The 15,820-nt window shown below is 43.1% G+C and overlaps 3 protein-coding genes across 3 annotated transcripts; 2 read left to right on the forward strand and 1 right to left on the reverse strand.

Moving 5' to 3' along the window:
• Positions 1-72: 72 nt before the first annotated feature.
• On the reverse strand, positions 73-2,757 carry sf3a2 (splicing factor 3a, subunit 2). Its single transcript, XM_086204937.1, has 8 exons — positions 2,626-2,757; positions 1,684-1,929; positions 1,536-1,582; positions 1,262-1,371; positions 1,128-1,177; positions 775-915; positions 623-691; positions 73-529 (listed from the first exon to the last, which is right to left on the reverse strand). Exons 2-8 carry the CDS (start codon positions 1,879-1,881, stop codon positions 263-265), a joined length of 882 nt encoding a protein of 293 aa, XP_086061063.1. The 5' UTR covers positions 1,882-1,929; positions 2,626-2,757; the 3' UTR covers positions 73-262.
• Positions 2,758-4,169: 1,412 nt separating this feature from the next.
• On the forward strand, positions 4,170-6,005 carry LOC147261449 (dysbindin-A-like). The gene has a single exon (XM_086204938.1). The coding sequence runs from the start codon at positions 4,456-4,458 to the stop codon at positions 5,473-5,475; it is 1,020 nt and encodes a 339-aa protein (XP_086061064.1). The 5' UTR covers positions 4,170-4,455; the 3' UTR covers positions 5,476-6,005.
• A 4,991-nt stretch (positions 6,006-10,996) lies between these two features.
• On the forward strand, positions 10,997-15,723 carry plekhj1 (pleckstrin homology domain containing J1). Its single transcript, XM_086203462.1, has 6 exons — positions 10,997-11,407; positions 11,516-11,583; positions 11,661-11,727; positions 11,941-12,031; positions 13,056-13,119; positions 14,314-15,723. Exons 1-6 carry the CDS (start codon positions 11,314-11,316, stop codon positions 14,404-14,406), a joined length of 477 nt encoding a protein of 158 aa, XP_086059588.1. The 5' UTR covers positions 10,997-11,313; the 3' UTR covers positions 14,407-15,723.
• Positions 15,724-15,820: the final 97 nt, after the last annotated feature.

A 15,820-nucleotide genomic window follows, 5' to 3' on the forward strand; every position in this document is an offset into this window, starting at 1 on the left:
GACTGTTACTCATTCAAATCGCCTCTTTCATGTGTTTAATATCTAAGAAAGAATTCGATTCAAATGTTTGTTTTTCCCACAGCATTTAATTACAAAAACAGAATCATAAAATACAAAAGTGTGGCCGTATGTATCCAGGCTGCCCTACACATTCACACACAAGCCATGAAAACGTGTCAAAACCTGCATGATGTCGTATCTAAAAGGGGACTGACAGGAAACCGTGAGGCGCCACTAACCACCAAAATCAGCTGATCTGGGATCAATTGTTGGACATTAGACCCTCAGGAGGAGGCGGCCTCATCGGCATGGGCGGCATGGGCATCTGAGGGGGCATCTGAGGGGTCCCTGGGGCACCCGGGGGGAGGGGCGGGATGGACATCCCTCCTGGCGGGGGAGGGGGCATGGAATCATTCGGTGGGCGAGGTGCACTCATGAGAGGAGGCGGCCGTTTCACGCCGGCGGGAGGTGGCGGCCCACTGGACTGCGGAACTGCTTTCTCCATTTTGAAGTGGAACTGTAGGAAGAACTGGGAGGGAACATAAGAGGAGAGGCAGGTGAGAACACACACTTCCCTTACCTCCAAAATGTGTGTTCAGAGGTGACAACTGTTGGCTTCTACCTGTTTGGTTTCTCTGTTCCAGTGAGTCCAGAAGCGGTTCTCTGCTTTATCAATTTCTCTACTGGGAACCTTAAAGAGAAGAGCAGTTTAGCTTAGAGCAGAACCGAGTAAACAGACAGTAAAATGACGACCTGAACGCATCCTCCAGTCACCTTGAAGGCAATGGTCTCATAAGGTTCTGCAGCCAGCAGGAGGTACTGCCACCGACGGTCAGGCGGCTCAATGCGCTGCTCGTACGCCGACATGAAACGATGCCTCGGTCCGATTCCTTCAGCGATTTCTGGGTAGTCGATCTGACAATCACAGAGAAATACGGGTTGAATTTAATCTGGCAGTGAGATCAAGTCAGTTTTACAACATCACTTAGACAAAGCAGTTTTATACGTTAGGACATGAAGTGATAGTTTCTATGTGACACAAATTGGATTCAAACTTGCTTTCTTTATTCAAAAAATGAAAAACTAACATCTAGTCAGATGGTTTCTCAGATGAAATTCCAACTAACCTGGAAAAGTAAAGACTGCTGTCCAGACTCTGGGTCCCGTTGTTTGGTTACTATGGAGATGAAGCCAAACCATATTTAAATGTCATAAAACCATGAACAATTACTGTCTGAAGTGATTACACAGATACTCTTACCTTTGTATCCTGGTCGACCAATTTTGACGAACTTCTTGACCTCGACCTTCACCTTCGCTGGAGCTGGCTGAGCAGGAGCTTCTTTGGCCTCTTTGGCTGCTCTCCTCGCTCTGGGACAAACAGAATTAAGAGTTGATGACCACACACAGGAAGTGGGCGTGCGTTCAAATAAGTTTCTGTTCAGGTGAGGTGATCTGACTTAAATAAGATTATATTGTGAGCAATGCAACTATGTTGCTGTAAATTCAAAATGAAAGGTAATACAAGGACTTACAGGTTAGTCTGGTGCTTCTTTCCTTGTGTGTGAGCTAAGTAGCTGCCCTGGAATGAACAGAGAAGTTAAAGGGTTTTTGTTTTGTTTTTTTGGAAACCATGAAATGACAGACAGCTCAGATTACACTGCCTCAGTGCGAGTCACCAACCTCATTGTTATGAAGTGTCAGACAAAGTTTGCACTCATATGATCCCAAATGATTCTTCATAAAATAGGGATCTTTGTTGATGTCGATGGTCTCCAGCGCCAGCTGACGTAACCGCTCTCGTCTGTCGCGGTTACTCTCCGAGGCGGAAGCCACCCCGCCGCTGCCCGTTTTCCCTCCAGCTCGATGCTGGAAATCCATCTTTGCGAGGCGAAAGACTCAAACCTGTGGATTCCTCCTGTCTGGATTCTGTAGGTGGAGGATATGCACATAGAATAGAGGAAAACAAACTTCATTGGTACCAGAGAGAAATTTTGACTCTACAGTTTACTCACATAAAACACTCAATAAATATGAATTTTAAAAATAAACTAAAAGATACCATGCAAATATGGTAAAAAGATCAAAACAAATTACAACACAATAAAATACTTTTCATACTGCAACATCTTTTACACATTTAATATTACAAAAAGGAGACTGGACAACACATTGACTTTAAATATATTTTTCCTTTTGCCCACAAGACGCACGATGCTCGACATATTATGTTTGTTTACCCCTGGACCCTCTTGGCTAAATTACATCAAAGCTAATCGCGCCTTGCTACGGCTCCGCAAATATTTGACCAAATACTCACAGCTAATAAGTTACTACAGCGAATTCGAAATTCTTGCCATGCTATAGCTTCGACCTAACTACTTCAATGATCCACAATGTCCAAATAACAATACGGTTTCTACTGAATTCATTCCAATACTACTGCTAAGCTAATAGTGTAGCATGCTAGTAATGAATGACTTCCAATACGTATTCAAGCGATCGAACAACTATTAAACCGGAAATAGGTTTGTGTATATACTTCAGTATAAGTTATAAACACAAAAAGTCACAACTGCACAAGATGGGACATAGTACACAGTTTTCTTTCTCCAAAATACTCACCAACTCCACAACGAAACGATCACGCTAACCTAGATCAAAGTGCGCATGCTCAGTCCCGTTGTTCTTCTTTGGGTGCCTGTAGCATCTTTTAAGCTCTTTACCGGCACCTGCTGGAGTGGAAGAACACAGGGGCCTTAATAGCGACATTAAAGAGAAAGTGGTACTATTTAAGAATGAGAATAAGAAAACTGTATTTATTCCACACTTGGGAGATTTAGATAGTCTCAGCAGCATTAACAGAGAGAAGAAGAAAGGATAATATAACTGATAATACCAAAGCCCTCTACAAGAAGGGCTAGAGACACCTCCACCTGCTGAGGAGACTGAGGTCCTTCAGAGTGAGCAGGGCCTTACTGGAGACTTTTTATGATACTGTGGTGGCCTCTGCAGTGTGTTACCCTATGGTGTACTGGGGTAATGGAGTCACAGACAGGGTCAGGACTGGACAAACTGGTGAGGAGAGTCAGCTCTGTCCAGGGCTGTTCACTTGACTCCATCCAGGAGGTGGCGGAGAGAGGGATGTTAGCCAAGATGACATCCATCGTAAACAACACCTCCCACCCCCTGGGTCACACTGTGGAGACCCTGAGCAGCTCCTACAGCGCCAAACTGCTGCACCCTCAGAGCAAAGAGCGCCACCACAGGTCATTCCTACCTGCAGCCATCAGGCTGTGCAGCTGCACACTGTGAACATTCACATTTCTGTTTTTTTGTTTTTTGTTTTTGCAATGTACAATTCCATCCAGTGGCTTTCAGATGAGAGGCAGGTTCACCCTGGACAGGTCACCAGTCCATCTCAGGACCAACACATAGAGACAGACAACCATTCACACTCACAGTCACACCTACGGTCAATTTAGAGTATCAATCAGCCTCGTCCCCTCTTGATGTCTTTGGACTGTGGAAGGAAGCTGGAGTACCAGAGAGAACCCACACAGGAACAGGGAGAACATGGAGACTCCACACAGAAAGATCCTGTGATGGAGCCGGGACTTGAACCTGGAACCTTCTTGCTGTGAGGTGACAGTGCTGACCACTGCACCACCGTGCCGCCCCAGTGTGCAATCATTGGTGCTATAACATATTCCTATTTTTCATGCTTGATATAAATATTTTTTTCTGTAAATTGTCCAGTATAAATGTTAGTATTTCTTTATGTTAGTTTTTGTTTGTTTCTTATTCCATAAATATTCAATACTTAATTGATATTATCCTTTCTTCTTCCCGCAGTAAATGCTGCCGAAACTGCCTAAATTTCCCCTGTGTGGCATTAATATAGTGTATATTATTATTATTATGAGCTGAATAAATAGAAAAGCCTGTACAGCTTACGAAATTGTAACAGTTTGATTCCCTGAAGAAACAAAGTCGTCTCAATTTTGTATCCCAGCTACTCTGACGAGGAACGGTCTCTGGGTTAACTCGAGGTGTATTTTCAGGAATGATTATTAATGCTCATTGTGCCTGCGTCAAATAAACATTGACGTAGTGACCGTCACGTACTCCGGGACAATAGGTGGCGGTATGCACCCACGCACCTTGTTCGCGACCCGCCAGTAACGGCAGAGAGGAGAAACGTTAATCAGGAGACTCAGCAGTGATTAAATGAAACTCGTGACTCCGGAGCTCGTGTTTACGTCCCGTGAACTTGGAGCTTTCAACGTTTTTCCACTTTTGAGTTCTTGAAAGCCACGAGAGGGACTCGGGTTCTTGTGAACACGGCAAACACGAGCAGCTGTTACCGCTGGGTGATCGCTGGAAGACCCCGCCGTCTCTTGAAGCGAATGCTAACAGACGCTGGCGTTCCAGGCGCCTCAACACGGAAGAGTCATGTTTGAAAACTTCCGAGAAAGACTCCACTTGGTCCAGCAGGATTTAACTACAGGATTCAAGAACCTTGGAGACAAATCAAAGGAGGCCAAAGTGAAGAGGAGGCCCAGGTTTGAAGACAGCCTTCCTCATTTCAGTGCTGGTCTGGAGATCCTCAGCAGGTACGAGGAGAATTGGTTCCTGCTTCATAAGACGACTAAAGACTATTCTGAGGCTGCGGAGGCAGCAGATGGAGATATGGTGATGCTGTTGGCCCACTGGGAGAGAAGAAGAGCGGCTCTGACCCAACTCCAGGAACATCTGCAGAGCCTGCCAGCGTTTATCAGCGAACTGGACGCCATCACTGCGACTATCGCACATTTGGAAGGTGACTTCGAGGAGATGGAGAGCAGGCTGGTGTACCTGGAGACGCTGTGCTGTCAGTGTGATCAACAGACATTCAAACAACATCAAATCGACCAATTGGAGGTGTATAAGAAAAAGAAGAGGAAGGAGTTGGAGGCGCTGGAGGTGGAGCTGAGTGCTGAGCATGATCAGATGGTGGCACAGTTGGAGCAGGCCAGGCAGCAGAAACTCAGGGAACGGCAGAAAGTCTATGAAGAAGCCTTCAACCAGGACATGCAGCAGTACCGGGCCATGGGATTCCTCCAGCACCGAAAATCGACCGGAGCCGACGAGTCTGTTCTGGATCAGATGACTGTAACAAACATATCAGACCAAGAGGCTTTTGATGATTTCCTCAACTCCACAGGGGACGACCTCAGTACTGGGTCATCGCTGACCTCAGGTCCAGACCTGGAGTCCTGCTCCTCTGAGTACTCTAGGAGCCCATTGAGTCAGGCCCCTCCCACAGAAAACCGGCCATCCAACCAGGAATGGGCCCAGGAAGAGGAAGTGGGCAGCGAGGAGAGCGTGGAGCTGCTGGTGCAGTCAGACGAGGAGGACGTTCAAGCAGACATGTCTCTGGTTGGCCCGGAGGGTGTCGATCCAGTCGGGGGTTGTGAGAAGAGTGACTGTTGATGATGATGATGGCAGGAATATATTGGAACGTGACTGAACCAGTTTGACTTGATCTGATGAAAGAATCATATTGTGATTGTGTCAAATTACCGTGAAATAAACGCCAAATTTTTCCCTGCGGTTGCTGGCAGGTGATGTATTCTGATCTACTGCCCTCTTGTTCCGTTCTCTGCATCTTTAATAAAACCCGCGATGGCGTCTATCGTCTGGATGAAGCAGGCTGCAGCTACCAGACCAGACTTGATTTCTGACGAGGTCGTAATGACCTACGACCTCCAATCTTCACCCTACAGCTGTTTGAACTCTGTGAAACTACACAACGACCACGTTGACAACCGTGGAAGTGACGACTTCCTTTACTTTCAGTCTTCCAGCATGAAAAAAAACAGCCGAGAGATTCTTGGGACTGTCGTGCAGCTTTCAGCTGTAAGAAGGGTTTGTTATTGTCGTCAGTCAAAGTTGTAATCATTTCAAAATTCCACGTATTTGTTAAGAAATACTGCACATAAATTAAATTGTATAAAAGCTCACCTGCTCGCAACATTTTAATTTGATGTGTCCTGCGTATGAAGGCGTAAACCATCCAGCAGTGTGGCGAGAGATGAGCAGCACCACGGCTCTGACATCACTCACACATGGGGTTGAATTTGTTTACTATCTTTACATTTTTGCTGGACAAGCGATCAAGTTGGCTCCTGTCTACATTCTGGTTGATGTTGCATTTATAGAGGTAGTACTACATTCTGGTTGATGTTTCTACCTGATATCTACCTAGTAACTGCATTTATAGAGGTAGTACTACATTCTGGTTGATGTTTCTACCTGATATCTACTCTAGTAACTGCATTTATAGAGGTAGTACTACATTCTGGTTGATGTTTCTACCTGATATCTACTCTAGTAACTGCATTTATAGAGGTAGTACTACGTTCTGGTTGATGTTTCTACCTGATATCTACTCTAGTAACTGCATTTATAGAGGTAGTACTACATTCTGGTTGATGTTTCTACCTGATATCTACTCTAGTAACTGCATTTATAGAGGTAGTACTACATTCTGGTTGATATTCTACCTGATATCTACTCTAGTAACTGCATTTATAGAGGTAGTACTACATTCTGGTTGATGTTTCTACCTGATATCTACTCTAGTAACTGCATTTATAGAGGTAGTACTACATTCTGGTTGATGTTTCTACCTGATATCTACTCTAATAACTGCATTTATAGAGGTAGTACTACATTCTGGTTGATGTTTCTACCTGATATCTACTCTAGTAACTGCATTTATAGAGGTAGTACTACATTCTGGTTGATGTTTCTACCTGATATCTACTCTAGTAACTGCATTTATAGAGGTAGTACTACATTCTGGTTGATGTTTCGACCTGATATCTACTCTAGTAACTGCATCTATAGAGGTAGTACTACATTCTGGTTGATGTTTCTACCTGATATCTAATCCAATAACTGCATTTATAGAGGTAGTACTACATTCTGGTTGATGTTTCTACCTGATATCTACTCTAATAACTGCACTTATAGAGGTAGTACTACATTCTGGTTGATGTTTCTACCTGATATCTACTCTAGTAACTGCATTTATAGAGGTAGTACTACATTCTGGTTGATGTTTCTACCTGATATCTACTCTAGTAACTGCATTTATAGAGGTAGTACTACATTCTGGTTGATGTTTCTACCTGATATCTACTCTAGTAACTGCATCTATAGAGGTAGTACTACATTCTGGTTGATGTTTCTACCTGATATCTAATCCAATAACTGCATTTATAGAGGTAGTACTACATTCTGGTTGATGTTTCTACCTGATATCTACTCTAATAACTGCACTTATAGAGGTAGTACTACATTCTGGTTGATGTTTCTACCTGATATCTACTCTAGTAACTGCATTTATAGAGGTAGTACTAGATTCTGGTTGATATTCTACCTGATATCTAATCCAATAACTGCATTTATTGAGGTAGTACTACATTCTGGTTGATGTTTCTACCTGATATCTACTCTAGTAACTGCATTTATAGAGGTAGTACTACATTCTGGTTGATGTTTCTACCTGATATCTACTCTAGTAACTGCATTTATAGAGGTAGTACTACATTCTGGTTGATGTTTCTACCTGATATCTACTCTAGTAACTGCATTTATAGAGGTAGTACTACATTCTGGTTGATGTTTCTACCTGATATCTACTCTAATAACTGCATTTATAGAGGTAGTACTAGATTCTGGTTGATATTCTACCTGATATCTAATCCAATAACTGCATTTATTGAGGTAGTACTACATTCTGGTTGATTTTCTACCTGTTATCTACCCTAGTAACTGCATTTATAGAGGTAGTACTACATTCTGGTTGATGTTTCCTGTTTAGTGGGGTTGCTCAAAAACAAATCTTAAAGGGCCTCAAAGAATTCTTTAAATGAGTCAAAGGTCCATTTATCGAGGTCGGTCAGGCTACATGCCATAATACTGTAATATTCAAAACAGAATGCCATTTTTGTTCAAAACAACAAAAATACAGACTAAAATATATTGTCATTTCCATTTTGAATAAAATAATAGTTAGTAATTAAAAATAAATAGTTGAATAAAACAAAACATGACCCCTGTCATGAATCCAAGACAAATATGTCAGGAAGGGGTTAAGAAAACTTTTCTTTTTAATTATAACCACAAAGAACCACAAGGAAGAAGGAAAAGTGTGTTTCTGTCTTGTGGTGAATCAAACTTCTTTGGAATTCCACACTAACAGGTGGAAAAATCAACCATTTCAGTTTAACAAACCGATCGAAATTTTAAAAATTGCTCCAAAAACTGAAGTGAAAGTGACAAAATTGCGTTTGCAGCAGTGAAAGGCAGAAAAGCTTTGCAGTGATGACTCAATTCAAAGTGAAGCAGGATAATTGAAGGATCAATTTCTGTCACTGACCCTGATGAGGGCCTGTGCATGTTGTAATGTTAAATACGTGTTGGCCTTTAAAATGCAGGACTTCATTTTACACAGACACTACTGTGTGGCCTTTTATGTTTTAACAACTGCGTGCTTATATCAACCATCGTCCATCGTCGTCTTCCGCTTATTCCTTACTAGTAAGGGTCGCGGGGGGGCTGGAGCCTATCCCAGCACCTACGGGCGAGAGGCGGGGTTCACCCTGGACAGGTCGCCAGTCCATCTCAGGACCAACACATAGAGACAGACAACCATTCACACTCACAGTCACACCTACAGTCAATTTAGAGTATCAATCAGCCTCGTCCCCTCTTGATGTCTTTGGACTGTGGAGGAAGCTGGAGTACCAGAGAGAACCCACACAGGAACAGGGAGAACATGGAGACTCCACACAGAAAGATCCTGTGATGGAACCAGGACTTGAACCTGGAACCTTCTTGCTGTGAGGCCACAGTGCTGACCACTGCACCACCATGCCGCCCTTATAGTAACCATTTACACTAAAAATAGGATACACGGGGAAAAGGAATCTTCTTGAGCTTCTTCATCCTTGCTCCCCAGCTCCCCCTGGTGACAGGGTAGCAGCAACGCAGGCTAACTAGAACAAATCGTTCATTTAAGAGGACAGAAATTGTTGCCTCACAGCAAGAAGGTTCCAGGTTCAAGTCCCGGCTCCAGCACAGGATCTTTCTGTGTGGAGTCTCCATGTTCTCCCTGTTCCTGTGTGGGTTCTCTCTGGTAGTCCAGCTTCCTCCCACAGTCCAAAGACATCAAGAGAGGACGAGGCTGATTGATACTCTAAATTGACCGTAGGTGTGACTGTGAGTGTGAATGGTTGTCTGTCTCTATGTGTTGGTCCTGTGATGGTGACCTGTCCATCCTGCAACTCTGAACAGGATGAGCGGAAGATGATGGTTGGATTTAGATTTTGATGTAACAGTTAATATAACTTTCCTTTTTTTACGTATGAACATTTTTTTGACAATTACATATAAAGTGTTGTTATGCATAAATATCTGTCTCAAATGTGAGGAAAATGAGTTAAAAGTTGAAAATATATCAGCTAGAAAATTGTAACTACAATTTTTACATTTGGCCCCCCATAACCTACAACTGATATCTTGCAGCAAAAAATATTTATACAAACTAAATGACAGAAAATGCTAAGGCTGCCATCCCATGCATGAGCTCATGCTAAGTTAGCCTCAGACCCCGTATTCAAAGTTGAATACACACGTTTAGATGTTTAAATGTGTTGAGGCACATGTTTCCTTCAACTGCCCAATCAGAAGCCCTCCTCAGCATTGGGGTGGTGTTACAGGGGTGTAGTCACAATAATGGCATAAGTGAACTGAAAAATGTACAAAGCAAACATCAGGCTGAAATACGTACGCGTGTTGTACAGGACTCCGTGTAAAAATGCGTGGCAGCGTACAGGCTTGACCTCCAGATTCTCTGACTTTGGGATTACAGCCTGCCCCCCAACCTGCTCCGTCTCTGGCCACCTGGGAGCACGATGTCATGGTCTGGGTTTTGTGTGCTTTTGTGTTTTGTGTTTCCTGTGCTGTGTGTTTGCCCAGTGTTTGCTCCAGCGTCAGCTGACTGTGTCCCTAGTGTGTTGACCTCGGAGACTTGTGATCGTGCTCTTTTTTAAGTGTGTTGGCTCAGCTTGGCCCTGCTGCCCTAACAGTTCCCTTTTCTAGTGCTCCCTCAGTTTTGAGTGTCTCAGAGGTCCGTAGGTCACCCAGCTTCCTGTCACCACCTCCATATGTCATCTCTGAGGTGTTTGGTTTTTTAGGGCCTGAGCCTGAAGGTACTTCAGGCGAAGACCCTATTATGTTTGCTCGTTTCCTTCTGAGTTTTGCCACCGTGTTCATGAACTCAATCTAAACTGCATCAGTGTGCCTGTCTGTTTCTGCTCCCGTTGGTCCACATAAGAGACCAGACCCTCACACACTGGTGGTTGATGGCTGCTTCTCCTCCATCTTTAACTTTGTGCACACGTTCATCTTGTATAAAAAAAAATTTTTATAACTAAAAGTATGAATCAGTTGATGCCGTTTTTGGCTTTGGTCTCAATGTCCTGACGTCTAGGTTGTTACTTCCAGACCTGGTGCAGAGCTTCATCAATACTGGGTCTGCAAAGCTCTGGCAGTGCCACAGCCTCCTCAGGGGTGCCCACATCCCTGTGGCTGGTAAAGGCTGGTAAAAAAAAAATCATCACACTCTCCACCATTACCTGATCAATTTATCCAAAAAGGAAAACAACAAGATGATTAGCATTGTGCAGGAAAGACAAGAACTGAGCTTATTTACTCTTACACAATTAAATTCAAGGCAAAACCACAGCAAAGCAGAGAAATCAATGGCAAGGCATCACACACAAGGTAAAAAATATGAAACAATTAAATATGTTGAAATTGTGTGTGTGTGTGTGTGTGTTTCTCAAAAGTAGGAAGTCGCACTTTTTGAGAGATATCTTTCTTATCTCCCAACCACCATTAGACACTCCCGAAGAAGGAAATCCTGTTCGCTTAGTTTGACCCTTTCCGGTTGCCGTAATCTACAGAGTCCGAAGACAGCGCTGTCCGTGCAGGGTGTGTAGAATCCATCTGTGTACAGGAGTCTTGTCTAAGCTCGACCACAGAAATGTCAGACAGCTCTCATTGTCAATCATAAGACACCAGATATCGCGGTAGAAATCAGTTTAAACGTCCGCTACGGTTTCCTTTTATTTTTATTCCTTTTTTTCGTTCACGGCGTTTATCGGGCGCCATCCTCGTACTCTCGGAGAAGGAAATGGCTGAGCGGTAGTCAGGCTCCCTGTGTCGGCCGGGGTTTAGTCTTCTCGCTGCTCCAAGATGCGCTTCAACGAGAAGGAGCTGATGTGTTTGAGCCGCCAGCCGTCCGAGCTGGCAGCCGAGCTGGGGATGCGAGGGCCCAAGAAGGGAGACGGTACGGTTGTAAATTCACTTCCGTGTCATGTCTTGTAACGTTACCGACTCGTAACTACGCGGAAGCCTGTGTTTGTGTTAAGAGTTTCACGTCTTCGTTATCACACAGTCGTAAAGAGGAGGCTGGTGAAACTGGTGGTCAACTTCCTTTTCTATTTCAGGACAGACGAGGAGGAGGTGAGCTGATCTAGTTGTTTAAAATCTCTGCACATTGACAGAGTGGAACTTAATTAAAGCCATCTTTTATCTGCCAGCCGGTTGGAGCTTTGCTGCTGGAACAGTGTCGGGTGGAGAGGGAGGACAGCCAGACCTTCTCCATCGGTGAGCTGCAGCAGTTTCACATCTCCGTCGCTGTTACACTTTGATATTAGTGACTCACGCGTTCACACGCTCCCTCCCGACAAACCGATTGGTTTTTGAATTCTGCAAATGAGTCGAGATCAGTGGGCAAAAACACCCTCAACTGAATAACATCAAATAAAAATAACAGTTATGACTCCGTATTAGTTATTTTTGTGCATGCTGTGTTGGTAGCGTTTCTGGATGAGGCGGAGAGGAAGTACCTGTTTGAGTGTGACTCCGAGGACCAGTGTGGGAGGTGGATGGACTCCATCATCAAGGCCAGGTTAGTCTCCTTCTCTTCTAGTTCCAACTTGTACCATTTATTGAAACCACTCTTATTAACCTTAATTATTAATACCAAAATGACTCAAGGGATATTTTGCCATGATGCCCAAACAGGAATACAAATCTTTGGGGTCTTCCCAAAATCCCACAATTTTCCTCACGCTCCTAGGTCTCTTTTGATTGGATCTCCCTCTACTTGAGTCATCACAGCTCCAAGTTTTATCCAATCAGAGGCTGAGTAGTGTTGGTTGGGGCCACTTCTGGGGATGCCCCACTATCTCAAGTTCCTCTGGGAACAAAAGAGCCCATTTAGGATCCAATTTGTTGCATAACCTGCTGATGAATAATATGAATAAACGGGCGAAACGACTACAACACCCTACACTTGCAGGAGCAGCAGAAACTACGACTTATCGGCCTGAATAAAGACTAAGAGCTGTAAATAACATGGTCGTGTCTTCATGGAATATTTCTACTTAACATCTCAAGAGGGTTGTGGATGTGGAGGAGTATGAATATTGAATATTCAAGGGGGGTGGAGGACTTAAAAAAAATGGGAACCACTAGAGTAATGAATGCATATATGGATCAGCAGATATTGATTTCAAGATTATAAGTCAGTCATTTTAAGGTGAAAGTGCATTCACGTTGTTGTACAGTGTGCTTGAGTGTGAGGGCAAAAACTGATGTACAAGGAAACACAACGCAGTGGCTCGTCCTTCAGTACCTTATGGCGACTTCTCCCGTGAGATTACAGAGTCTCCCAGCCAGCGTGAGATTTCTGGAGTGTGTTTGACTCTCATCTGTCATACCTGGGATTCCTTTCATTACACCTCATAAGAAAAATCTGAGATAGAGACGACGCCCCCCAATCCATCCATGCTATAGCAAACTAAAACTGTATTGATTCGTTAGCAATCACACACGGCGGGTCGTCACAAATATGGTTCTCGTCATAATTGTAATTTCAACCCTCAACTTTGGGGAAGTATTGACTCAGTTTGTTGTCTCGCTTCTTGCAGTTATGAGTTCATGAGGAAGAACCTTATATTCTACAGAACTGAGATCCACAGGCTAACTGGCAAGGTGAGATCAGTGCACACAGACGGAGCTTCTGCCCGACACTTAGAGAGAATAATGGTGACGCCAGCTCCACCCACTGGATGCTGCATCATCTGTACCAGCAGAAGGTGGATTTGTAGAGGAATGAGAGATGTGTCAAGACGCCAATCCAGAGGAGATCAGCACCTGTTCATGTAGCATATGAATGCTACCTCAAACGATGTGGGGGGGCTTCAGGGCGGTCCTCTGTGTGATCACTTACCGGTTTATTAAACAGATAATTGTGATGGCACTGTTGCAAGCTGGAGTTTGGGGTTTGTTTGCTTTTTTTTTGTGCTTTTTTTGGCTGGATGTTATCAGAGCTAACATCCAGCCAAAAAACCCAGCCAAATTAAAAATTTTCTGTATGACATCGCTAACAGTAAGTGGTAAGGACCTGTGCTTATGCCACATTTGTTTCTGAGTGCCAGCATCTTTTTTTTTTTCAATTGTTTTCAAGTTTTTGCAGCCACCACAAGAGAAGCGCTCCGGCCAGCAGCTGTTCTCCAAGTGATCCTCCTTTCTTTTCTTTTTTTTTGGTGCAGCTATTCGAGCAGCCCTAGTTGAAAATCTGAACATTTCAGAAAGATGCCGGTGTCATCTGGCTCTCTTTTTGACCGGTATTCGTCACTATGGTAACCGACACACTGCAGGAGCAGCTTATTTTTGCTCTGTCTGTTAATCCTGGACTGAATTCTGATAGAATCCTTTATAATAGAGACAGAAATGCCAGTTTTTTTTTTAATGTTGACTGTGAGTTCTGTGCATCTTTTTAGTGTATTGACGTCTTCAACAGAGTAGCGGACGCACACACACACACACACACACTCATCGCTCTATGGAAGTTAGACTGAGAGGTGACATTTTTTTTAAACTCATTCATAGATTGAATGCAAACATCTTTTGGTTGGTGGCTGGTGAAATAAACCACAAGTAACCCAGTGAAAGAAACAATTAGCAGAGTCATGCTGTTCCATCATAGAATTTGTGAAGGTATTGTTGTCATAGAAACACCTGTTGGGAACACAAGGCTGCCATTGTTTTTCAACCAGCAAAAAAAACCCAACATCAGTATGTTGAAAAAATACTGTATTTTCTCGGTTCTTTTGCATACGCTTGAACATAATTACCCAAATGATCAACTCACTGTTGTTGTTTCCTCCTCTGCTCCCTCCTCAGGACCCGTTGGAGCAGTACGGTATATCAGATGAAACTCGCTTCCAGGTCAGCAGTAGCCTGCAAGTTGCGGGGAGAGACACGTCCTCCTTGTAGACCAGCACCCTGCCTCGAGACGTGATTTGTTTTCTTTTCACTTGCCACTAAAGAACATTCGCTCCTGGCTCGTTTGACAAGCATATGAGCTTTTTTTTTAGAGTTGCAGACATTTGTTAAACACATCCTTTTTTTTCCCCCTAAGCGGATTGAGACGCAGCTCGTCTCATGCGAAAAAATTCAAGTCTCCGTGGAATATAAATCTTCTAACACTGTCCTTTTCATTGTGTAAGTAGGCAAATGCATCTTTTGTGAAATTATCCTGTAAGCTAGCCAGCGAGGGTGGGGTCTGTGTGGCGGCGAAGAACAAAAACTAAATGTACATCTACATAACCTGTTCTTGCTGGAGATGATGAAAGTGATTCCTCCGATTATTTCAAGTAGTCTTCAGTTTCGCAATGCTTCGCTACAGACTCTGCCTTAGCGAGTGAACTCCATATTTCTACTGGACAGACTGTACTTTCAGACGATCTGATCATCTGTTAGGATTCATTAGTAAAAGTTGAGATTTTAGCAGCAGCTGCTAAGCAGGGATCAGTTCACGACATAGTAACTCATTTTAAAGCAGTAATTGGAAGCCAGTGATTATGAGACAGCCTGCCTGTTAAAACTCCGGCAGCACCTAGTCATCTATTTTATCTGCTGAGTTGAGCCACATTTTTTTTCTCTATTTTATTTGAAAAAAGAATACTTTAGCGAGCCCAGTGTGTGTATATTGTAGCCTGTTGTGACTACTTTGTTTAAAAAAAAAAAAAAAAACATTTTTGCACATAGTATTTTTTGGGAGTAGATGGGTGTTTTTTGTTTGTTTTTTTTAAATTACAATAACTTACTTGAATGGATTTTACCTTTCTGTCTGGCACTTTCAGTCAGATTCCTTTAGTGAAGCTGTTGGACCACACTGGGATACCAGGATCTTAGCTGTTTTTTTGTTTTTTTTTATAACGTCACATGTGCGTCGTCATCGGTGAAGCTTCAGAAGAGCTTTCAACCAGACGGACATTGAATGTGTATTTGTTTTTTTCACTTGCTTATGGACTGTGTTCATTCTAGTTTGACTTCATTTTAGATTCTGAATTTGTTCCATTGTCTTTTCATTTCTTTAGATGATCTTTTTTATTAATAAAAACATATGAAATCAGTGTTTATTATTACATTTATTTCTTTTTTAATATCATTACACAGTTTTTCTTTTACTCCCAGTCATTTATTGGTTGGTCGATTGCCCAGAATGTCACATGACATTTTTAAAAAGGAAACCATCTAAATTCCCTTTCATTTGTCTGACAATACAGGTCAGTATTCTCCACCCTGCATTTTCTACAAAGTCCTCCTCCTTTATTGAGTTTCAGATTAACGTCGGCCGTCATTTTAGAGAGGAAATAGTTTGCTCTACATGTAAAAATGAACATAT

Source organism: Aulostomus chinensis, chromosome 5, assembly GCF_037954235.1.
Source record: "Aulostomus chinensis isolate RoL2024-O1b breed Wild chromosome 5, RoL_Achi_v1.0, whole genome shotgun sequence".
NCBI lineage: Eukaryota > Metazoa > Chordata > Actinopteri > Syngnathiformes > Aulostomidae > Aulostomus > Aulostomus chinensis.